Below are 25,072 nucleotides of genomic sequence, written 5' to 3' on the forward strand. Positions count from 1 at the left end.
GTTTTTCTTGTTCCTGAATACAAATATTTTTTTAAGTATTTGTTCGAAATAAGTATTCGTAAAAAAACACGCTATTTGTGCCTTTCCAAATACCGTATTCGGGTTCGGCTCCACCCCTAGTATCATATATATGTGGCTGCTGCTTTCTGGACCAAGGCTACAACTTATAGGGGTTGAGTTTGGGTTTTTTTAATTCGTCATTGCTAAAGGAAGAATTTATTATTTTTAGAAGGGTTTTGGTAGCTACAGTACCCTTAAATCATATTACCTCTTTAAAGGAACTTCACCATATCATAGAAGATGGCATAACACAGACACAGGAGACTGGTGTAGGTGAAAGAGGTGCTTTTTTACACCACTCTGGGACTTTTCTCCCATTGCAGTTTACTACAGTCAGTTCATGGTTCAGTTTAAAGTCAAGCTAGTTTGCAGTAAATTAAAGTCTAGCACATTAATGGAATGGAGGTTTTTGTGTGTTTTATGTTTTTTATGTCAGTATTCCCTTATTTCATGCTGTTCACCTCTTGGGTCAAATACTTGGCTTGACCTCCTTGACTTTTACCACTCTTATACAGTGGCAATTCTAGAACCAAACAGTACAGAATTTATGCTCTCTCATCCAGATAGAACCAGTGTAACTCTGTTGTTAATTCTACTCTATATTTGTAAGTCTTGCTTAGACATGCAGTTTCAAGTCTAGTCAACAAATTTTCTGTGGGATTCAGGTGATGGCTTTCTAATGAACAATTCTCCTTAAAATAAGGACTCTTTGCGCAATAGTCTGCCCTGGTATATGTACATATTTAATACCTTTCAGCTATTCCTTTGTTGCTATACTGTAGTCCAATTTGACCCTTTTATTTGTACATTTGACTTGTAGAGGTTTATATATTTTTTTTATTTTGCTAGAATTTTCTCATAATATCAAATGCACAAAAATGCACTGACTCTGAGGGTAGTATTGATTATTATAAAATGAATAGATGCTTGAACATATCTAACCTAGGTGTACTTAAACCTTTCACCTTATTTGTATGTAACGTGTTTTAGTTTGTTTTTATGTGAGGTTAACTATGGTATTTTCCGCACCATAAGGTGCAACGGATTATAAGGCGCAATCTTAATTACGGGCTCTATTTCTGTACTTAACCCGTAGATAAGGCGCACCGTATTATAAGGCGCATGCTAAAACATACGGTCCGGAACAAAAGGTAACAGAAGCAAAACAGTGAGTTTAGTTGATCTTTATTCTACTATTTAACAATACACACACTATTTTTTAATAAATCTTCTCCCACAAATACATCAAAGTCCTCATCTACTGTGTTTTCTTAACTTGGCGCAGTACATTTTCTTGCTTCCTCCACTTCCGAACCATAGATTCATTGATGTTGAATTCTTTCGCAGCTGCTCTATTCCCATTTACAACCGTGTAACTGATAGACTGTAGTTTGAATTGTGCCTCGTAAGCATCTGATTTTTATCTGCGGATGGCAAACCAACTTAAGGTGCATTTACCGCCACCTACTGGATTGGAGTGTGGAGCACATAATGGTTAGGAAGAAACAAATGTTGTTTTGCAACATACCGGTAGTATACCTACCGGAGGCGTGGTGGAGATAAGTGTACGTTTATCGCTGCCAGCATACGTAGTGTATGTATTACGTCCCTGTGTCAGCGGGAAATGGTCGACAGTCAATCAAGTGGAGCGCTTACCAAAGTTGCACAACAACATTTTTACAGATTTTTGGAACTCAGTGCACACATAAGGCGCACCGGATTATTAGGCGCACGGCCGATTTTTGAGAAAATTTAAGGCTTTTACGTGCACCTTATAGTGCGGAAAATACTGTACTACGTTGAGCTACATGTTGGTAAATATAACTGTGTGAAGAGTTTTGAAAGTTAACTCAGTACTGACACATGAATGTTTCTAATTATAAAATGCTAATACATTTAACCACTCAATTGCATCCACCAATATTTTCCGTTGTGTATATTTTTGAAAGTGTGAAATTAATCTAATAGCCAAAAGTGGGGATGGGGATATCCATGAAAATATTTTATATAGGCCTACTTAAAATCTAGTCACGTAATTTGTAACAAAAAACTGTTTCCCTTTTAATGAATCTTGTCTTTACAGTTTGCATTTACTATTTTTCCATATCCCTTTTTTATTTTTTTTTATTTTTTTTTAATGAAATATAGACTGTGGCCAATAAAAATATTTGTTTTCAAAAAATCTCATTCTTTTATACAGAAATTGTATTTGCTTTCATAAATCAGTTATAATATTTGGTTGAGAAGCATGACAAATGTGTTGCAGCATCTAATTCATGCATTCATTGATTTTAGGATTCCAAATGGGTAGATGAGAAACAGTTGTACCTCAGGCGCAACCAAGAGTTCCTGGAGAAGGTTTGACATGGACATTTTTTTTCCAAGTGCTAGAGAGCCAGTTATATTGTATTATTTTACTTCTTGCTAGTATTCTAAATAACAAAAATGAGTCAAACCATTATGACCACTCAGAATAACAATACATTCTGAGTACATTACAAAATACATTATGAGTATACATTACAAAGTAATATTATTAGCTAATATATATGTCAATGTTTGGGATATTTTAGATGGTATCACATGTTGGATGTAGAAATGGACTGAAGACCTGAGGAACTTTGACATGGGCTAAATCTATCAGAAAATGACTGGTTCAGTTCAGCAATGCCCAGAATTATTGGCTGAGTACTTCAGCAGCTTAGTTTCAGTGAATCTTGTTTTTGGCTGACTGGGGAGGAACATGATCTAGTCTACTGCTGATGTATGCCATATACCTCAATGTTTCATTTGTTGTACACTATATTGCCAAAAGTTAAATGTAAGTGTTCCAATCACTTTCATGGCCACAGGCCAGTACCTAGGCATGCAGACTGCTTCAACAAACATTTGTGAAAGAATGTGTCACTCTCAGGAGCTCAGGTAATTCAAGCGTGGTACTGTGACAGGTTGCCACCTGTTCAATTAGTCTATTTGTTACATTTCGTCACCGTTAAATATTCCACGGTAAACTGTTATAAGTGGTATTATGACAAAGTGGAAGCAATTGGGAACAACACCAACTCAGCCACAAAGTGGTAGGCCACTTAAATGCACAGAGTGGGGTCAGCGAATGCTGCGGTGTGCGGTGTACATACTGTCAGCAGAGTTAACAGCACATCCCAAAACTTTTGGCAATTTAAGTGTGTATTCCGAGACACTTTGCTACTGAACATTAAGTTAAATTAAATTTTATTTGTATATAACTTTTAACACTGTCTCAAAGCAGCTTTACAGAAATATAAAAAGAAAAGCCATTAATTAATTAATGTCCTTTCAACAACTGAATTTAGTCAAGGGAAGTTGTGTAGCCAGGGGCCTTCGAGCAACATAAAAGAATGATCGATAGCGTGATTTTTAAATTCATTATAGCTTTAACATTATTTCTTACCTGTCAAACCCATGAAATGTTCAATGACACAAGTGTAAGCACAACCTCGGCTGGAGCAATTCAGTGCCACCGCCAAGTGGCATTATCCACAGCAGTCACAAATATCTCAAGGTAGTCTGTGTGAGCACCATTTAGCGATGATACCCCAACTAGCAGTAGGGCATTAGGATGGATCAGGCAGGTCTGGAGAGAAGGAGCATTCAGGAGTCAACCAGAACAAGCAATGCTGATATGTTGTTTGTCTCCCACGTCCTCAATAATGTCCCTCAACCACTCAGGGATCTTAAACTGGCACCAAAAACGGCTGCGCCGTCCTGGGGTTTTCACCACTGGCTGAGGTCTTGAAATCCCTTGCCAGTCTCTATGCTACACAACACCAAGGGCTGTGCGTGTGGACCAGGAGCAGTGCTTTCAGCCTGTGTTGCAGATACAACTACTGGGTACTCCGGCAGCCATCTCCCTCTCACTAGGACAGGCCTGATGATTTTGTTGTTTCTTTTCAGGGAAACAACATGGCAACAGTGTTTGAGATATCAAAAATCCCTTCACAATTTCGCATTAGATGCAATCGCATGAATCCTCTAGGAGGAGTATTTAAAAGTTCATTGCATGCAACTGTGAAAAAAATCCTCCTTTGTGACTGACACACTTCCTGGGGCCTGTTGGTGGTGCTATACCCGTGACTCACAATAAGCACATCGATGCAATCGGAATCCTTGGCCGAACATACACACCACGTGTCATCACAATAAGACATTTTTCGCTTTAGATATTAGACACTTTCTGTTTCTTTGAATTCGCCATAACTTTGTCGCCTCGCCATGGCAGCACCGTTCGAGATATCAATAACCCCTTCGGAATTTAGCAAGTGCAATGTCTTGGCATCATGTTCACCACGTTTGATGTCAATCGCATGAATTCCTTAGGAGGACTACTTAAAAGTTCACCGCATGCAATTATTAAATAATCCAAAATAAAATAAATAAATAATAAACCCGAGCAAAAACAATAGGGCTTCGCACCATCGGTGCTCTGGCACTAATTAAGCAAAATTAATGTAAACAAAACAGAAATTGTAGCAATTAAGTTCAGTTAAGTTAAGTTCTGTTTTTTCAAATTTCAGTTCTGTCAGGACCACTTTGTCAAAAGAGAGTTTATCAGATGATATGCATACAGTTAGTGTTGGCAGTATGGTTCTGTTCTGGATGAAAATCCATGTGCCCGTCCATGCGCATGCATGGTCAGAGCACGGAGAGCAGCGACTAGAAAATAGAATAGACCCTCCGTATAACAGAACCACTAATCATGCATAGTATTAGATATGCCCGCTTACACGCTTTTGGAAAGTAATAAATGAATGAATGGATGAATAAATAATTAAATACTTAGAGGGAGAGAGAGAGAGAGAAAAATATCTGGAGATTTATGACGTAAACTGGTACAAGGAACGCGAGTTCCGGCATGGTGGAGTCGGGGTTGGAGGAGGGAGTTTAGATCGCTCCAGCAGCGAAGTGCTAGAGCGGCTCTATGAATGGGAATTTAAATTGTCGGGTAACCGAATTGGTGCGCGTCGTGGACAGCTGATTAACAGCTGATGCACGCTTGATGACATGGCCTGTCAGAACTAATGCGATGCTTGATTTAAGTTTGTTAATTTTAGTGAAGTTTAGTTAAGTTCCATTTAAGGGTAAAGTAGCATTAAGAGTGTACAGTAGCGAGTAAGTGAACGAAAACGAACGTGTACGTACGAGACAAAATTCCTCCTCCTTCGCCTGTTTACTCCTCCCTCAACCTCCATGCGCATCTTCCGTAAAGTAAAACCAGTTTATTTTTTAACATTCTCTTTTATTAGTGTATGTTTTTATACAATATTTGTCATTTATAAATACAGGTACTGTACATTTTTCATATTCAAAGCACATAAACAAAACAACTGGAGTGGTATTTTGCGAGCTGGAACGGATTAATGGGATTTCAATTCATTTAAACGGGGAAAATTGTTTTTATATATGATAAATTTGAGATACAAGCAAGCTCACGGAACGAATTAAACTCGTATCTCGAGGCATCACTGTATATCTTATGTTCTGTAAATGTCAGGGCCGGGGGGAATAAAAATCGACCCAAATGCAGGATAGCTAAAAGAAAACTGGGTTTACTAACTTAAAAAGAACACAAAACAGGACAAAGACAAAACCAGACATGATGACAACAGAAGACAACTAAATAGCTCAACTAAATAGACAAGAAAATCAGACACCTGAGGAACAGGTGTGCATAGGCGGGGAGGAAGAGACAAGGGCGGGGCAGACATGTGACAAAAAACATAAACAAAAGCACGTGGCCAAAGTCCGGGCTGAGTCCTGACAGTAAAGCTGCTTTGAGACAATGTTCATTAAAAGTTCTATTAAAAATGTATTTGTAATTGAATTTGAATTAAATCAGTTCGCAGGAGTGTCTATCAACCACAAACTGATAGCAGGTACATTGGGTCATTTGTCAGTGCAGTGGGCACAAGCTCGACTGTATGATAGGGTATGCCCAGCTGCAAGAATTTACCCGTGAGATAAAGCTCTCATTTTACTGCCCACATCAAGCTCCAAATTACTTGCAAAGTGGAAATGACCTTTTTCACACTGTTTGGTTTATACCAATTCATGACACTTTATTTTTGTTTAATCAGAGCACCAGCAATGATTCAGCAGCTCATGGACAGAATTCTGATATGCCGCTTCTTAATTGAGTGACATCATCTACAGTAATGATTGGCAGTGACGCATGTGACACCTGAGAGCTGTCCTGAGTTTGATGCAATATGGGATTCATGGCAGTTCTCAAGAAGTACACAATTAAATGGGTATTGGTATGGGATCTGGGCTTCCTCATGGGTCTTGCGCAGGCACAGCCCCAAATTGTCAAGACCTCAGCTATTGCAGCCTGCCCGAGAGCCAAGAACAAAAATGGGGGTGAGACAGTTCCTGGGGCTGGTTGTCTATTACTGCAAGTTCATACCTAGCTACAGTATTTGGATGTCATTAACCTGCTGACTGATCTTACTAATGAACCACTTGACCAGGTTCAGTGGACAAAGCAATGTCAACAAACTTTCACTAAGGTAGAGGCTGTACTTTGTGGTGGAGTGCTTTTGTATTTTAGCTTGTCTGCCATGTCCTCATTTCCTTCCCTCACCACTCAGGCATTTTACAGAGGTCTTCTAGAGTCCATTTCTTTTTGAGTCTTAGCTGTTTTGGTAGGATATGGAAAGCCAAAAACATTTTAGGCAGGAGTAATGCATTGGCTCATTGGTTTAAATTATTCATTTTTTACAATTTAATGTTGCTCTTTTTTCAGATAGAAAAGATGGAAAATGAAAATGCCCGACTGCAGCAAGAGCTCCAGGACTCTAAAGACCAGAATGAGCTGCTTGAGTTTCGGATACTTGAACTAGAGGTTGTGTCCATTTGCACCTTTTAAAGAAATTTTGCTATCTCTTAAACCGATTCTATGATCGTATTGAACACACGTATAACAATAACAAGTTGTGGGGATGATTATATTCATTTTCTTGTAAGACTATTGAGATCACTGAAATCACTTGCATGTAGCTCACAGCTCTGATGTTGGCAGAATATTCTAAAGTACAGGTTGATATTTATTTAATGCACTAGCAGGTATCTGTAAGCTAGAAAAAAATCAAGAGAGATAGCCAGAAAAAAATAGACAAAAAGTTAGATAGAACATGTAAAAAAAAGGCTATTTGAATCAGTCTTCTACACTCACTCAGGAGTGTAATATCCCCCAATAATCAGAAATAGAATTACAGCATTGTGTAATCTATCTAACAGCACTCCACATATTGTGTAGTTAGTAATGGTATCAAGTTGTCAGATGTAAGTTTTATTTTTAAGTTTTATAGATTAGATTACAACAGCAACTTTTCCATAAATCAGGATGCAGTTGCTGTGGTGATTGTACACTTACCATAGTTAAGTTATGATTAAGGAAGTGAGAGAGTAAGTCTGCAAATTTCTTTAGAAATTAAGACAAATGTCCTGGTGGGGGTGTAAATGAAAAAGTATACATATTTTTGCAGCCATGATTGTCATTAGGTAAAACTTACTTGAGTAAAATATAAGATAAAGATGAGTTAAATTCATATTTATCTGTAGTACGTAGAGTATTGTTATCAATAAATCAATAAATGTGCACCTCATCCTTATGCATTTGGGGTTATCTATTTTTATAAGCAAAAATGTTTTTTAAAAAGCCACTGTTTTTAAAGGTGGTATGAATTATAACCCTAAGCTTTACACTTATACAATGTAGAATTGTAAATATCAATTAAGTAAAATCTTTTGGTTAGTGTTATTGCTTTTCTCATTTAATAGGAGAGAGAGAGAAGATCCCCACCCTTCACTCTTTCAATTCACCCCTTCTCAGAGGGAGTAAGTGCCCTTCAGATCTACTGTATAAAGGAAGGAGTAAAGGTAAGTAGAACAACCAAAATATGAGATGTGGATTACTTGAATGATTCGGCATGGAAGAACTTTTAATTTCTCTCCCATAGGATGTGTGTATACCTGATCTTATCAAATTGCTAGATATTCTAGGAGATAATGGGGTGAGTTCGACTATCTATTTGCCTTCCTTTATTTGAGATAGTGTCTGAATGTGGAACATATTTAATCCAGTTGCACTCCACACCTCCAACAGAATTTAAGGAATGAGGAACAAGTGGCTATTATCCAAGCAAGTACTGTCCTGTCTCTGGCTGAGAAGGTAAATATAATCAGTTTTGAATATATATCCTATTTTAGGCTTAGGGACAAACTACAGCCCAATCTTAAGGGTGCTTAAACCAGAACTATTAATCATATTTAGATTGATTGTTTAAAAACTAAGATTAGTGTTTGTGTGTGCACTTCTTAGTGGATCCAACAGATAGAGGGGACAGAGGCAGCACTCCATCAGAAGATGATGGACTTAGAGCTGGAGATGGTATGGCCAACCTGACAATAAGTCTCTAAGGAAAATCATAAATGCCTCATGAATTTTATTTTTAGGTCTTCAAATTATGTTCAGATTATTTGTTGGGGTTTGTGGTACTTCATATAAACATGTGTTGGTATTTTAATTAATCATGTGCATTCTTGTAAATCATTTGAGAAGGTTGTATTCTGTACTTTCAGTTTTTAAAACCATTTTGTGTGTAAAGCTGTAGATTGAAAGTGCTGTTATTTAATAGGATATGTTCTGCAAGCAAAAGGGCTATCTGGAGGAGGAGCTTGACTACAGAAAGCAGGCCCTTGATCAGGCTTATATGGTAGGTTATAATAATCATCATTATTATCCTCTTCATCATTATCATGATTCTTAAGCACTGAAATAGCAGACAGTGGTTCTTGCCAACATACAAAGAACAATAAAGAGACCACTGATGAACACAGCTCATCAAATTATGGTTAAAAAAGACTGAGAAACAATCTTCCTGAGAAACAATTAAACTCAAACTCATTACCCTTTAAATAACCCACCTCCAATTTTGCAGTTGGCTTCATAACCTTGTCCCTAATGTCATTCTTAGTATCTTCAGTATCTTCCTGAGATTTTACCTCTTGTACTTAAAGAGATATTTTACAAGGTTTCATCAGAAAAAGTTTTAGAGTTTCTGTCCTGTATTAATGTAAAAAAAAATCATTTAAGTTGTCTATATTTGTCTATATTTATTTCTCTGTGATTTTAGGTTATTTTAGTTCTTATTAACCGTTCTTGCCATGAAGATAGCCTCAGTAGCTGACATGGCAGTAAATTATAGCAACTAACTAACTAACTAACTACCTCTTGTACTGATTTTATGCACTTACTGCAAAATGGCCATCACTTGTATCAACTGATTGACAAAGAAATGAAAAAGATGTACTGCTGAACACATGGAAATCATTCCATGTGTTCAGCAGTACATCTTTTTCATTTCTTTGTCAATCATGTCATTTTATTATTTTGTCATTTTTGTTGTCTGTCAGGATCTGCCATATTTTCCTTGAGAGAATCAAGCCTGGGGTTTGTTGGGGCTATTATGATTATTTAAGCTTGTTTAACTGACACATACCTAACATGTCACTGGTAGCAATTCAAGTAGCATATGTGATATAGAATGGCATGTGTAATAAAATTAAAGTATTTTTTTAAATCAAAATACCTTACACATAAAAAGCCAAAGCATATGACAAATTGCACATAATATATTTTCTAAACAAAAGAGCAGTCCAACATCAAGTGCATCTATTTACATATTGTTCAGAAGAGAGATAAAGCATGACTATGTATTAAAAATACTTTATATTTAAGCTATTATTTAATAATATTTAATATGTAAGCTACTACTACTGGTACTGACTAAATGCATCTAGTCATTTTACCAAGAAATTGGTATAAAAATTATAGCTTTACATTTTATGTCCCCTTATACAGAGGGACTTACATTTTATACAACTGAGCAATTAAGTGTTAAGGGCCTTGCTTAGGAGCCCAGCAGTGGTAGCCTGGTGGATAAGGATACATACAGTACTCACAACCTGCCGATTGGTAGTCCAGAACCTTAATCACTAGGCTACCACATGCAGAGTTCATATCCAGATTTTTTTTCATAAATTCTGTTACATTTGCAAAAATGATAATCAATAACACAATCCAATATTTAAAAAATATAAGAACCTCTAGGATTAGTTTATTTGAAGGTGAAATTAGTCATGTGTTTTCAAACAATAAGATGACAATCAGTATTGAGTGAGCATCCTGTTTTATTTAAAGAACTTGGATCTGAGTGCCTGATGTTCACATTATGTTCTTGGAAGTGTGGCATGGCACAAACAAATAAGTTTTCTTTAGTACATTAAGCCACCTTAAGCGTTCACATGAATTGTTTTACAGTATCCCTCTTGGAGCTATATCATACAATTGTCAGTGACGCGGGGATAAAATAGACCCAAATGCAGAACAGCTAAAATAAACAGGATTTATTAACCATAAAAAAACACGAAACATAGACACAGACTTGAGACAGGGCGACAACAACTGGACAAAACAAAGGATTCCACAGTGCTCAAGGCAACGCTGCTCAACTAAATACTAATAACCATCAGACACATAAGGAACAGGTGTGCCGGGATGGGGAGGAAGAGACAAGGGCGGGGCAGACACGTGACACCAAACATAAACAAATGCAAGTGGCCAAAGTCCGGGCTGAGTCCTGACAACAATGGAACAACTGATAAATTCTGACCTTATCTTCTCATGTTTCATTTAATTAAAAAAATTTGTTAAATTAAAATGACAATAATATGACCAAAATGCTGGTACCTTACATTTACAGTTTGGGAAAAGGAGCTTAATTTTTAGATTATGGGCGATGAATGGGACAAGGCATGGGAAAATTTGATCATAATGCTCACTCATTATTCATGGTCTTGTTGACAGAGACAAAAGTTCTGGCATATGGTGGGACAAAAGATTGACAAGATTTTGTCTACCACTATGCAATGTGATATTAAATATGTGATATTAAATGACCAAATCAAGAAAAATACAAGAAGCTATAAAATATTAACTTTCTGGGCTAGAATATATATCATTTTAAAGTTCATTCTAAAACACTATGGCATAAGGTCATAATAGTGAAAAACATAATCTGTGCTACATAATAAAGTCTACATCTTTCGCAGAATATGGGAACCCTTACCAGAAAACTTTAGTTGCAGTAATTACTGCACAAAAGTACATCAGACACTGAAAGAGCACCTTTGTCACTCACATATGTAACTTTAGTTTATTTTCCTTTTCTGGAAGACTGATTATATACTGTAGGTCATATTTATTCAGAAATTCTAAAGAGATCACAAATGGTGTCTGAAAGGAACTTAAAATATGTCAAACCCAAGCTTTGACTGTGATGTAGAATATTTTTGATTTGTATAGATTTGAAACTCTTTATATAGGCTTCAGTGCCAAAAGGTCTTTTTTGAGACAATCATTATTATTATTATTATTATTATTATTATTATTATTATTGTTGTTGTATTATTGTTTTCTGTTCAACTCAAGTTTATAGATTCAAGTGAGTGCAATCAAACAAAATGAGCTAGCAATATCAATCTTCTTCGTTTAATTATTGACAAAATTGACCAGTATTACATATCTGTGACTTGCAAAAGTATGTAAACCTTTGCTTTCAGTATCTGTTGTGAGCCCTTGTGCAGCAATAACTGGAAGAAACGTTTTCGGGAAGTTTGATCAATCCTACACAACAGCTTAGAAGAATTTTTGGATTAAAGTCAGCACATTGACTTGGCCATTCTAAAACATTATCTTTCTCTATAATCATTATTTGTTAGACAGACTTGGGTGCTTGAGATTATTGTCTTCGTGTATGACCTGTTTTTTCTTGAGATCCAGTTCATGGACAGATGTCTTGCCATTTTCATTTAGAGTTCACTGGCAAAATTCTGAATTCATTATTCCATCAATGATGGCAAGCTGGCCTGGCCCAGATGCCCGAAGCATGATACTACCACCATGTTTCACAGGTGATATAAGGTTCTTATGCTGGAATTCAGTATTTTCTATGAAAAGAAATCTCATTTTCAAACAAAAAGTTTTATTTTTGTCCCAAACCCCTGTCCATGTTTTCCTGCCCTAACATTTGTCTTCCTTGTTTTCCTAACTAGTTTTGGTGTTCCAGATTTTAAAGTCAAAAGACAAACATGCTTTTTCTGTAAACTTTAGTGTGATTTTTTTTTTATCAATATACTGTGGTTAATCAACTTCAGGGGCACATCCTGACTGAAGGCAGACCATTCTTGCATAATCAATGCATAGACTTTGTCAGAAATTGTGGGTTTTTGTTTTTTTCCATCTGCCTCTTGAAGATTGACCACAAGTTCTCGATGGGATTAAGGTCTGTGGTGTTTTCTGGCCATGGACCCAACATTTCAATGTTTTGTTCCCTTAGACACTTAGTTATCACGTTTGCCTTCCGGCAAGGTGCTCCATCATGCCAGAAAAGGATTTGTTTGTTACCAAACTGGAAGAAGTTGCTCTGGTGAAGTTTTTGTCTCATTCTTTGTTCATGGCTGTATTCTTAGGCAAAATTATGAGTAAGCCCACTCGCTTGGTTAAGAAGTTTTCCCACACATGAACAGTCTCAGGATGCTTCACTGTTGGCATGACAAAGGACTAATGGTTTGCACTCACCTTTTATTTTTTTGGACAAGGATGTTTCTGGATGCCCCAAAAGATTAAAAAAGGGATTCCTCAGAGAAAATTGTACCACTGATTAGAGGGTTGTAAGTTCAAATCCCAGGTCAAGCTGCAACTGCTGGGCCCTTGAGCAAGTCCCATAATTCTCAATTGCTCAGTTGTAATTAAAAAAAATTATTCAAATGTATGTTGTGTCATAAATAGAACTGTCCTTTTGTCCTTTGATGTAACATGAATGATGACTCCTGTCTGTTTTTCTGTGTGTCTGCTTTACATGAATAGGTTTATAACTAAGAGTATTTCTTAAAAAGCCTATGTATGGCTTCATAATAGTAATGGCAAATTAATAAGAAGTAATAACATTTTTAGTAAATCACAGCTCTCACTGCACTCCATGCAAAGTTGGTGGTATGAACATGTGTGGGCTTTTCTTATCAGCAAATCCAGGAGCTGGAGGCAACCCTGTATAATGCACTGCAACAAGATAAGGTGATCAGATATGGTGAGCCACTGAGTGAGCTGCAGAGGGATGAGCTGCGCATGGCTGTGGAGAAACTGCGACGCCAGATGCTGAGAAAGAGCCGCGAGTATGACTGCCAGGTGCTGCAGGAGAGAATGGAGCTTCTCCATCAAGCCCACCAGGTAAGCTGACACTATATTAAAGAATTAAACTCCAGTAAATTTCATGAAAATCAAATTTGGATTTAAAAATGATTAAAAAAAAATAAAATAAAAAACATTATTTGAGGGTTGGCCTTGTTACTGAAAAGTGCTTGTAAAGTAGAGTTTTTAGGTCAGGTGGTGAAGGAGACCAACGTATCAGCAGGCTATAAATGACAACAAATAAAACAACACACTTGATTTACATTTTATGTTAATTAAAAACAAAACAAATGCAATTTTCATTAAGTAAATATCCTCAAATATTTTTAAATACTGTTTCTTGTCTGTATTCACTGGCATAAAGATTCTATACTGACTATAGGATGTAGGCTGACATCATACATTTCATGTTTTTATTTATTTATTTATTTGTTCGTTTGTTTTCTCTTTTTTGAGGTATTTTGAATAATTGAATAAATAAAATAATTTAAAAGTTTTGGTTAACTTGATGTACTCTCCTGCAAAGAAAACATGTGTAGAATAAGTTTTTGGTTCACTTTAATTTTATTCATTTTTTTTTTCATACAAATGTTGGTCTTTGAGTTAAGCAATGTACCTTGGGGGTAGGTTTATAGTCCTCTGTCCAGAAATGCTTACATGGAGTTAAAGGGTCAATAATAATCATCACTATAATATAACAATTAGTAGTGTCATATTTATGACATAAATTTTATTTATATTTGTCATATTTGATACTGCTCCTTTCTTGAGAATATTATTGGGCAGGAAAAATGGCCTTAAGTCAAAAGAACAGTGGTCTTAAGCTCAAAAGTGCACTTAAACAAGACAAGGTCTGCACCACATGTAGCTCTCCCATAACATCTGAAAGCACTTAAACTGTACTTAGTTGTGTATGCCACGTCACTAAATTAAAATCTCAATATACACATTGTTGGTAAAATACAAGTGTATTATATTTTCAGTGTTCAGATGAGCAACAGAAAATAAACACACACCTTGACTAAAAGATAATATAGTTGAACAGACAGAGCTTTTGCAAGATCTTAATTGGATGAATAATTATATTAATTTATCTACATTGTTTAAAATCTGTATTTTTTTTTATTATTATTAAATTACCATTACATTTTTTAAAAAAGTTTTTAAGCTTGCAGAAGAAACACTGACATTAATCAGTCTTATAGTCTTCTGATTAGATAAGGTTGGTAAGCAATATATGTTTCTGGTTCTGCAGTTTCTGAATTGTTTCTCTCTAGTTGGAAAAAAATGGGTGGGGGTGAAAGGCGATACATTTGCTGAGATCAGTTGGTGGACTGAGCAGCTGGCTGCATCTGCAATCACTTTTTATTCACACTTTATTTAATATTCTAGTCAAGGTTGGTTGGTGAACCAAGTAGCTAGCCATTTCTTTTTCTCTCCCTGATTGCCAACGGTTTGTTTTTCTTTATCTTGCCTTTTTTTTGTTTTATTTTTTCTTGTCTTTTAAGTGCATTGTCTGCCCAAGAGGATCCTTACAGTCGAGCACTCTCCCTCATACAGTTATTTTGTGTGCTTTCTTTTCTCTTGGATTTTCCAGCATTGCAGCCAAGCTGTCTGTCAATGGTCACTGTGCATGCCATGCATGCTTAGTGTTTTAGACCAGTTGACATTTTAACTCTAAGAACTGGGTTCAATCCTTCATTAAGCACAACTTTCATTCATTGATTTTTACTAGCCAAACTCCAACCATTCTGTGGGGACTATTCTGTGGCTGCTTTGCTCATTCTGATTATAGGTGTCAACCCAACAACCCATATTGTGTTACACATATTTTGCATATTTTAAAGTATGAAGCACCACTGACACCAAAATGCAAGTACGGACCTTTTATTATGTATTAATTTAAGAAATCTATTTCATCTACTAGTAAAATGCATTCTATTTCAATTTTTCCCTCATTACAGAGAATACGTGACTTGGAGGATAAGACAGATATACAGAGAAGGCAAATTAAGGATCTAGAGGAAAAGGTGAGATGACAAAGCTTCCAGGTGTCCATTACCACTAATTAAAGAATACTTCTAGCAGTTTTAACATGAAATCAAGAATTTTTCTGTTATGTTTATGCTGAAATCATATCACCATACATTGTTAACCATGGTGGTACTATTATAATCAAGCATTTCTTTTATCACTTTGATATATATATATATATATATATATATATATATATATCAAACAGTTCATTTATTTCACTAATTCCATTCAAAAAGTGAAACTTTTCATTACACACAGATGGCCAATTAAGAACAGTGATCCCATGGTCCTTAAATCAGGTATTGGTAGCTTTGGCACTGTGTGCAGGTGCACTGTGTGCAAGTCCTGTTGGAAAATAAAATCTGCATCTCCATAAAGTTGGTGAGCAGCAGGAAGCATGAAGTGCTCTAAAACGTCCTGGTATACGGCTGTGTTGACCTTGGACCTCAGAAAACACAGTGGACCAACACCAGCAGATGACATGGCACCCCAAACCATCACTGACTATGGAAACTTTACACTGGACCTCAAGCAACATGGATTGTGTGCCTTCTCTTCCTCCAGACTCTGGGACCCTGATTTCCAAAGGAAATGCAAAATTTACTTTGATCAGGGAACATAACTTTTGACCACTCAGCAGCAGTCCAGTCCTTTTTGTATTTAGCCCAGACGAGATGTTTCTGACGCTGTCTGTGCACTTCATGCTTCCTGCTGCTGACCAACTTTATGGAGATGCAAATTTCATTTTCCAACAGGACTTGGCACCTGCACACAGTGCCAAAGCTACCAGTACCTGGTTTAAGGACCATGGTATCCCTGTTATTAATTGGCCAGAAAACTCACCTGTGTGGGAAGTCGTGGCCTAATGGTTAGAGAATTTGACTCCTAACCCTAAGGTTGTGGGTTTGAGTATGTCACATCACTTTCACTTTCACCTTAACCCCATAGAAAATCTATGGGGTATTGTGAAGAGAAAGATGCAATATGCCAGACCCAACAATGCAGAAGAGCTGAAGGCCACTATCAGAGCAACTTGGGCTCTCATAACACCTGAGCAGTGCCACAGACTGATCGACTCCATGCTGCAGTAATTCAGGCAAAAGGAGCCCCAACTAAGTATTGAGTGCTGTACATGCTCATACTTTTCATGTTCATACTTTTCAGTTGGCCCAGATTTCGAAAAATCCTTTCTTTGTATTGGTCTTAAGTAATATTCCACTTTTCTGAGATACTGAATTTGGGATTGTCCTTAGTTGTCAGTTATAATCATCAAAATTAAAAGAAATAAACATTTGAAATATATCAGTCTCTGTGTACTGAATGAATATAATATACAAGTTTCACTTTTTGAATGGAATTAGTGAAATAAATCAACTTTTTGATGACATTCTAATTATATGACCAGCACCTATATAATGTGTAACATCTTGTACAGTGGTGTAAAAAGTGTTTGCCCCCATGTCAAAACAATTTAACAAAATTGTCAAATATAGCATTAGTCAAAGATAATTAAACACAACATGCAGTTTTTAAATGAAGGTTTTTATTATTAAGGGAAAACAAAATCCAAACCCACATGGCCCTGTGTGAAAAAGAGTTTGTTCTCTAAACCTAATAACTGGTTGGGCCACGCTTAGCAGCAAGTACTGCAATCAAGTGTTTGCGATAACTTGCAATGAGCCTGTTACAGCACTGTGGAGGAATGTTGGTCCACTCATCTTTGCAAAATTGTTGCAATTCAGCCACATTGAAGAGTTTCTGAGCATGAACTGCCTTTTTAAGGTCATGCCACAGCATCGCTATAGGATTCAGGTCAGGACTTTGACTAGGCCACTCCAAAGTCTTTGTTTTGTTTTTCCTTCAGCCATTCAAAGGTGGACTTGCTGGTGTGTTTTGGACAATGACGGACGACATTTTTTCACACAGGGCCATGTGGGTTTGATTTTGTTTACCCTTAATGATAAAAACCTTCATTTAAAAACTGCATGTTGTGTTTACCTACTTTGACTAATATTTAAATTTGTTTGATGATCTGATACATTAAAGTGTGACAAACATGCAAAATAATAAAAAAAAATAGGAAGGGGCCAACACTTTTTCACACCACTATATGCATATTTAACATCTTTAACAATTATTTAATAAGTTCATAAAAACAAGACCCAGTAATACTGTAATATATTTACATGTGTATAATATTTCTATTTAAACTGTAAGTAGAAGCCAATTTAGCAGTAAATAGAAGTATGAATAGTATGGACTAATTTACAGGAATAGAGGAGTGAAAAAGTTCAAACTAGCGTGGCTGTGTGTGACCAGGCTTGTGTTTTTATGCAAACTATAATATAACAATACCAGTAGCAAAGGAGCTAGTGCTACTGACTGTAATGCCTATGACTGTGTGCTCCCACGTTACAATTTACTAACCCATAATTAACTTGCTAATATATTATATATATATTATTATATAAAATATAATATATATATATATATATATATATATATATATATATATATATATATATATATATATATATATATATATATATATAGTGTGTGTGTGTGTGTGTGTATATATATATATATACACACACACACAGTGTATGTGTGTGTGTGTGTATATATATATATATATATATATATATATATATATATATATATATATATATATATATATATATATATGTTTCTCAAAAAAATAAAGGGAACACTTAAACAACACAATGTAACTCCAAGTCAATCACACTTCTGTGAAATCAAACTGCACACTTAGGAAGCAACACTGATTGACATGCTGATTGTCAATGCATTTCACATGCTGTTGTGCAAATTGAATAGACAACAGGTGGAAATTATAGGCAATTAGCAAGACACCACCAATAAACGAGTGGTTCTGCAAGTGGTGACCACAGACCACTCCTCAGTTCCTATGAATTCTGCCGGTGCTTTCACTCTAGTGGTAGCATGAGACAGAGTCTACAACCCACACAAGTGGCTCAGGTTGTGCAGCTCATCCAGGATGGCACATCAATCCGAGCTGTGGCAAGAAGTGCCCAGAGCATGGAGGCGCTACAAGGAGACAGGCCAGTACATCAGGAGACGTGGAGGAGGCCGTAGGAGGGCAATAACCCAGCAGCAGGACCCCTACCTCCGCCTTTGTGCAAGGAGGAAAAGGAGGAGCACTGCCAGAGCCCTACAAAATTACCTCCAGCAGGCCACAAATGTGCATGTGTCTGCTCAAACGGTCAGAAACAGACTCCGTGAGGGTAGTATGAGGGCCCGACATCAACAGGTGGGGGTTGTGCTTACAGCCCAACACCGGGCAGGACATTTGACATTTGCCAGAGAACACCAAGCGCCCTTTGTTCTTCACAGATGAAAGCAGGTTCACACTGAGCACATGTGACAGATGTGCCATAGTCTGGAGACGCCATGGAGAATGTTCTGCTGCCTGCAACATCCTTCAGCATGACCGGTTTGGCAGTGGGTCAGTAATGGTGTGGGGTGTCATTTCTTTGGAGGGCCACACAGCCCTCCATGTGCTCGCCAGAGGTAGCCTGACTGCCATTAGGTACTGAGATGAGATCCTCAGACCCCTTGATATGCCAGTGCGGTTGGCCCTGGGTTCCTCCTAATGCAAGACAATGCTAGACCTCATGTGGCTGGAGTGTGTCAGCAGTTCCTGCAAGATGAAGGCATTGATGCTATGGACTGGCCCGCCCGTTCCCCAAACCTGAATCCAATTGAGCACATCTGGGACATCATGTCTTGCTCCAACCACCAATGCCACATTGCACCACAGACTGTCCAGGAGTTGGTGGATGCTTTAGTCCAGGTCTGGGAGGATATCCCTCAGGAGACCATCCACCACCTCATCAGGAGCATGCCCAGGCATTGTAGGGAGGTCATACAGGCATGTGGAGGTCACACATACACTACTGAGCCTCATTTTGACTTGTTTTAAAGACATTACATCAAAGTTGTATCAACCTGTAGTGTGTTTTTCCACTTCAATTTTGAGTGTGACTCCAAATCCAGACCTCCATGGGTTAATAAATTTGATTTTCATTGATAATTTTTGTGTGATTTTGTTGTCAGCACATTCAACTATGTAAAGAACAAAGTATTTAATAAGACTATTTCATTCATTCAGATATAGGATGTGTTGCTTAAGTGTTCCATTTATTTTTTGAGCAGTGTATATATTAATATTATTAAGCAAATAACTTGTTTTTTTTGAATAAATAAAATTTTTCTTAAATATATTTAATAAGATTTCACCAAACAAATTGTGTTGGTCACTATCCTAAGAGTATCATAGCAGTATTGTGGAATAGGTTGATAAGGATTATTTGAGGTTTTAATATTTACTAATACTAATACTGTCTAAAAGGAATGATCATAGAAACCTTCTAGAATTTCATTTCACACCTACTCTGTGAATTCAGATTACTACTTCAAGTCAAGAGTCAAGAAGCTTTTATTGTCATTTCAACCATATATAGCTGTTGCAGTACACAGTGAAATGAGACAACGTTTCTCCAGGATCAAGGTGCTACATAAAACAAAGACAGGGATAAGGACATGTAAGTAGTCTTAGCCACATAAAGTGCAACTGTGCAACCTGGTGCAAACAGTGCAGGACAAGAAAAACAAGACAGTGCAGGACAAAAGACAGCGCAGACATAAAGTTACAAGACAATACAAAAAGTACAAAAAATGCAATACACAAAAGACAATAAACAGAAACAGCGCCGACCGACCAGTGTAAATACTGAATGTTCAAACAATATTTCGTGCAGTAACATTAGAATGAACACAGTTTCTTAGCAGCAGGTCCTTTGGATAATAGAGTTGTGGAAAAACAGCTTACATTTGCTGTATTTGCTAAATACAAGTTTCAACCAGTATCTTCTATAGCTTACATTTTCTTAATAACAGTTTGTTTGTAAGCCTGCAGTTATTCCTTGTATGGATACTCAAATGTTGACTAATAGTATTGCTGTCTCTCGTGTTTCTCTCCCTGTTCCATTCTGTTCATCCTCTGCAGTTTTTATTTTTGTTTCTTTTTTTTTCTCTTGCATTTATTCTTTGGCCGTAATGACTATGAAATCTGCTGCAGAGGTGAGTTAAAGCATACAACTTTACTTCTAAGGTCTTCACAGCATATGGTGCTCTTATGCAATTATTACACAGACTTCCCTAGTTCTTTTCAGCATTTTAGTGAAATTATGTTAAAGGATACTGTAATTGTGTATGTACTGTGAAAGCATAAAAATGTAAAGTATATAATAGAATTTCATTTACTTGGTACATTAGTACACTACATATTATACAATCACTACATATTATACTTCATATGCTACAGCAATAAATTTACGATTTTTACTGCAAATATGCAGATCGTCTGTTTCCTTACTTTATTTTTGTTTTTGCAGGCGCTGCAGCAACCTTGAAATCTTGTGAGCAGTTTTCGACTTGTGAAGACTAGAACTGTATTACTGGCCATTTTCTTTTTACTGTTCTTGTGGGTGGGTTGGTTGTGTGGGTATTGGAAATGTAGTGCTTGTTTATATTAGCTGCAGTGGACATGCCCTCCAAATAAGGAAGCTTTGGATTACCTGGCAAAATAACAAAACACTGTGTCAACAAATTGCAGGCAAACCAATATGAGGGTTATACTGTTTATCTCTGCCATGCAGGGGATTTGCCATTCCACCTGCTTGTTGCATCTTTCACTCCAGAAAGTTCATCATACTCTCAGTTATAATATGTCAGCCCACAAACTTAATTTTCTTCCCACCCACATATACATATTTAAGACAGCATTGGACACTGTTATTCACACTCATGAATGTCCAGGATGCCTGACTCAGGTCTTTGTCGTCTGGACTCCTAAAAACAGATGTGTCTCACACTGCCTGAAAAGGGAATGGCAAAAAAAAGAGATCAAAATACTGTATTCACTGCAAGCATATTACTCAATCCAATCAGTTTGGTGCTTCAGAAATCATTTCACTTCAAAATATTGGTGAAACTGAGTAAAAATTCTAAGTTATTGTGCCCATGACCTCATATATACCACAATATCCCTGTTTAAAAAAAAAAAATTAAATTTATCAATATACTGTATATCACTTGGTATAATTTGTTGATATGTACATTTGTTAGAATAGCTCTTCTCCCTCACACTGTAAATACACCTTTTTCTCTACAGCTTGAGCAGTAGCATCTCTCAGCAATTTATAATTTATTGATTTATTGTTGTAGTGACAGCTTTTCCTAGATGTGCTGCATCAGTAGAGGTTTTTCCTCCCCACAAGTAATGGGAACCCATCTTTTTTTACTCTTTTAGACAAGAATAACAGTATGCTACAGGCAAAAGCTTCTCATCTAATTTGAATGGAATATACTGTTGCAGCTCCCCTTGAAGTTAGTTTTAATGTGCTTTAATATGTAAATATTTTTGACCATTTGAGACCTGTACTGGGATTAATTAAAGTCTTAATATCTCTTCAGCAGTGATGCAGCATTTCTTTTTCTTTTTCAGTTCCCTTTTTAATATAGTTAAAAAGTTACAATTGTACTTTTCCCCCTTGACTTTTGGCTATCTGGGGATGCAAGTGTATTTTGCGTTTTTATTCTCAAATATAATATTTTACACTTTCTGCATAAGATGGGCTTACTTACCGTTCCAAGAATCAATCATGATCGATACGAATGTCAACATGTTTAATCAACGCAAAAAGCCAAATAAAATTGTAAAAAGTTTGCCACCAAGTAATAATTTTTTTGTTGTTGTTGTTGTTTTTTAACTAAATGTTTTATAACAAATTAGTTATATTGCTGAAAGTTCAATCAACACTTATATCGGAACATCTTGGCAGATGCAGTCAGGTTTGTGCTAAAGTACCTAGACACTTGATGGAATACAGTGGATATCAAGTACTTTTTGCAGTCATATGTCTAAAAATCCTGTTCTATTACTTTAAAATATGGTGGTTATGCAGGTGGCAAGCCCCATCATCATCAATAAAAATCATTAACAATACAAAAATCATGTATGATTAATACATATTTAAATAAATAAATTATAACCTGTAAACATTTCATACACTTGCAATATGACAGAGACCATCATTAAAACTGCAGGCAAGGTACCTTTTGCACTAAAGTTTGATACACCATAGTAATACCCTCCCACTTCCCTTTAATGTTTGTCCAAACTGCCTCTTCCAAGCCCCAGTATTCTGGAAGGAGGCATTATGGGTTGGAGTTTGGGGTCCTCCACCAAGAAATCCCACTGGAGAAAGAGGGCTCTGCAAGGCTCTAAAAGACAAAATCAAACCAGGTGAAGAACAGGAACCACCTGGCCTGCCATGGATTCAGTCACTTGGCCTGCTGGATGTATTTCAGATTCTTGTGATCTGTCTGAATGAGGAATGGGTGCACCTTTTCTTTGATTCTTGCTGACACTCTACTGTCACACAACACTCCTGACACTTTTCTCCACCCAATCCAACCCGCCTGTACTCGCTTCGTCACCTCTATTATACACTCCCACTCACACCTTCTTGACCTCATCCCCCTGTACCCTCACTGTTCTACTTCCTTCCCTCTCGTTCAAACACGTATTATGCCTTACTACGACTGACTTTCATTTATTTTCTCTCTAAAGCAGATCACCATGTACTCTCACTACAGATCACAAAGTTATCCAAAAACACCATTGTCTATGGTGATTCCAGTCTGATTTCATCCGTCAAATTGTCAATCACCATAGCAAGCAAAAAGGGACTCAATACCAAACCTTGATGTAGCCCCACCTTCACCTTGACCTCCTCTGTCTGAGCTACAGTACATCTCACTGTTGTCATACTCCACTCACACATATCCTTAACTACTCTGCCACTCCTGACATCCTCATACAGTACCATTGCTCCACTCTTGGCACCCTGTCCAAAAAGATCACTGTACTTCACTGTACTTCTTTGTTAACATTCTCAGAGCAAAAATTGCATTTGTAGTGCTCTTTCTGGGCTTAAAGCCACACTGCTGCTTACAAATATCCACTTCCTTTCATAGCTTATCTTCTGCTACTCTTTCCCATAGCTTCATTGTGTGGCTAATCACATTTATATATTTGAACACCTCCTCCATTCCTCAGGCATCTTTTTACTCTCTAAAATCCTGTTGAACAATCCAGATATCAACTTCACTGCTGTCTCTCCTAGACACTTCCACACCTCCACAGGTATGTCATCTGGACCAACAGGCATTCCACTCATGATTCTCTAAAGAGCTTTGCTCAACTCATGCTTTATAATCTTTCCTATTTCTTGCTCTACAATATTTACCTCACCCACCTCCTTTTTCCCCTCTCATTTCCTATTCATCAGCTCCTCAAAATACTCCTTTCATCTTCTCTGAACACTCCTCACCAGTCAGTACCTTTCCATCTCCATCTTTCCCATCTCTATCTCTCTGTACAAGTTATTCTCAACTTCCCTTAGGTCTAACCTGGCATGCAACTCATTGCATGCTTTCTGTTTGGCCTTTGCCACATCCCTCTACACACTGCGGTTCCTTGTAATCCTGTCTACCTTGTTCAGTCCTTTCTACATCCTACTCATTTTAACTAGCCTCTTCTTCTGAATTCTGTCCTGTACCTGTTCTGCTTCCTCATTCCATTACTATGTTTTATCACCCCCCCTCACCCCACCCGACCCCTCACAACATTCTCCCTTTTTGAACTTCCATCAGTTGGTCTTCTTTCCTCTCCTCTTCTTCCTGACCATCAGAGACATCCTACACATCACCATATAATGCTGTCTGGCTACACTCTCTCCTATACCACCACTTTACAGTCACTAATCTCTTTCAGATTGCCTCATCTTCATAGAATAAAGTTTATCTGCGTACTCCTACCTCCACATTTACTTTCCACTCCTACCTCCAGTCTTAAATCTGTGTCTCTCTCTTCTGGGTATTTTAACTACAACCATTCCCATCCACTTAGCAAAGTCCACCACCATCTGTCTTTCTAGGTTCCTTTCCAGAACACCAAATCACCTCCTTTTCTCTAAAGAGGGGTGTCAAACTCAAATTCACAGTGGGCCAAAATATAAAACTGAGATAAAGTCATGGGCCAAACTGAATATTTATTGAAAAATTAACTGCAACTGCTATGTAATGTTCAACGTTTTTCATAATGAAACAAACTTTAGTTTTGCTTAAACACAGGATTTGGAACAACCAGAGCTTGATATTAAAAACACATAAGAAATTAAATTTGAAATAAAAGACACATCAGGCCATCCTTAAAAATATTTTGGTTTGCAGTAAAAGTAAAAAAAAAAGGGTCGGTAGGTAGGTCTATATATTTTTTTAAAGTTTCAATGTAAAAAAAAAAGTACAATTTTGGTGATGGTGATTACGTAGGTATGACATTAAGCAAATTAGCATATCGTGACGTCACTGACTGGGTCTTCAACCCGTATGCCTTCGGGCGCATCATTGCAAACCTTATTTTGATGCTGGGCACAGTTTTTCCAGAACTTCGTGCCAAGTTAAAGCGGTGTCGAATTGTTTTAAAAACTTTTTTAAATGTATTATGGTGCCCGAACCATTGCTTTTGTATTAGTTGTTTGAAGAGTAAAAAAAAAGGTCGGTCTTAAAGCAAACTTA

At 37.0% G+C, this 25,072-nt stretch overlaps 1 protein-coding gene across 2 annotated transcripts in view; it reads left to right on the top strand.

Annotated features, from left to right (window-relative positions):
- The window catches only part of jakmip2 (janus kinase and microtubule interacting protein 2), a 75,268-nt gene extending 53,112 nt beyond the window's left edge, over positions 1 to 22,156 (top strand). Inside the window, exons 12-22 of one of the 2 annotated variants that reach the window (XM_027139996.2) lie at positions 2,356 to 2,418; positions 6,842 to 6,940; positions 7,879 to 7,977; positions 8,058 to 8,111; positions 8,204 to 8,269; positions 8,420 to 8,488; positions 8,736 to 8,813; positions 13,184 to 13,387; positions 15,313 to 15,378; positions 20,436 to 20,509; positions 20,824 to 22,156. In XM_027139996.2, coding sequence (XP_026995797.1) covers positions 2,356 to 2,418; positions 6,842 to 6,940; positions 7,879 to 7,977; positions 8,058 to 8,111; positions 8,204 to 8,269; positions 8,420 to 8,488; positions 8,736 to 8,813; positions 13,184 to 13,387; positions 15,313 to 15,378; positions 20,436 to 20,486 — 849 coding nt within the window. In that variant the 3' untranslated portion in view covers positions 20,487 to 20,509; positions 20,824 to 22,156. Of the gene's footprint in view, positions 1 to 2,355; positions 2,419 to 6,841; positions 6,941 to 7,878; positions 7,978 to 8,057; positions 8,112 to 8,203; positions 8,270 to 8,419; positions 8,489 to 8,735; positions 8,814 to 11,974; positions 12,029 to 13,183; positions 13,388 to 15,312; positions 15,379 to 20,435; positions 20,510 to 20,823 lie in introns of those variants that run through there. The other variant, XM_047805783.1, reaches the window with a different exon arrangement.
- The last annotated feature ends 2,916 nt before the right edge of the window (positions 22,157 to 25,072 follow it).

Source organism: Tachysurus fulvidraco, chromosome 21 (assembly GCF_022655615.1).
Source record: "Tachysurus fulvidraco isolate hzauxx_2018 chromosome 21, HZAU_PFXX_2.0, whole genome shotgun sequence".
NCBI classification, from domain to species: domain Eukaryota; kingdom Metazoa; phylum Chordata; class Actinopteri; order Siluriformes; family Bagridae; genus Tachysurus; species Tachysurus fulvidraco.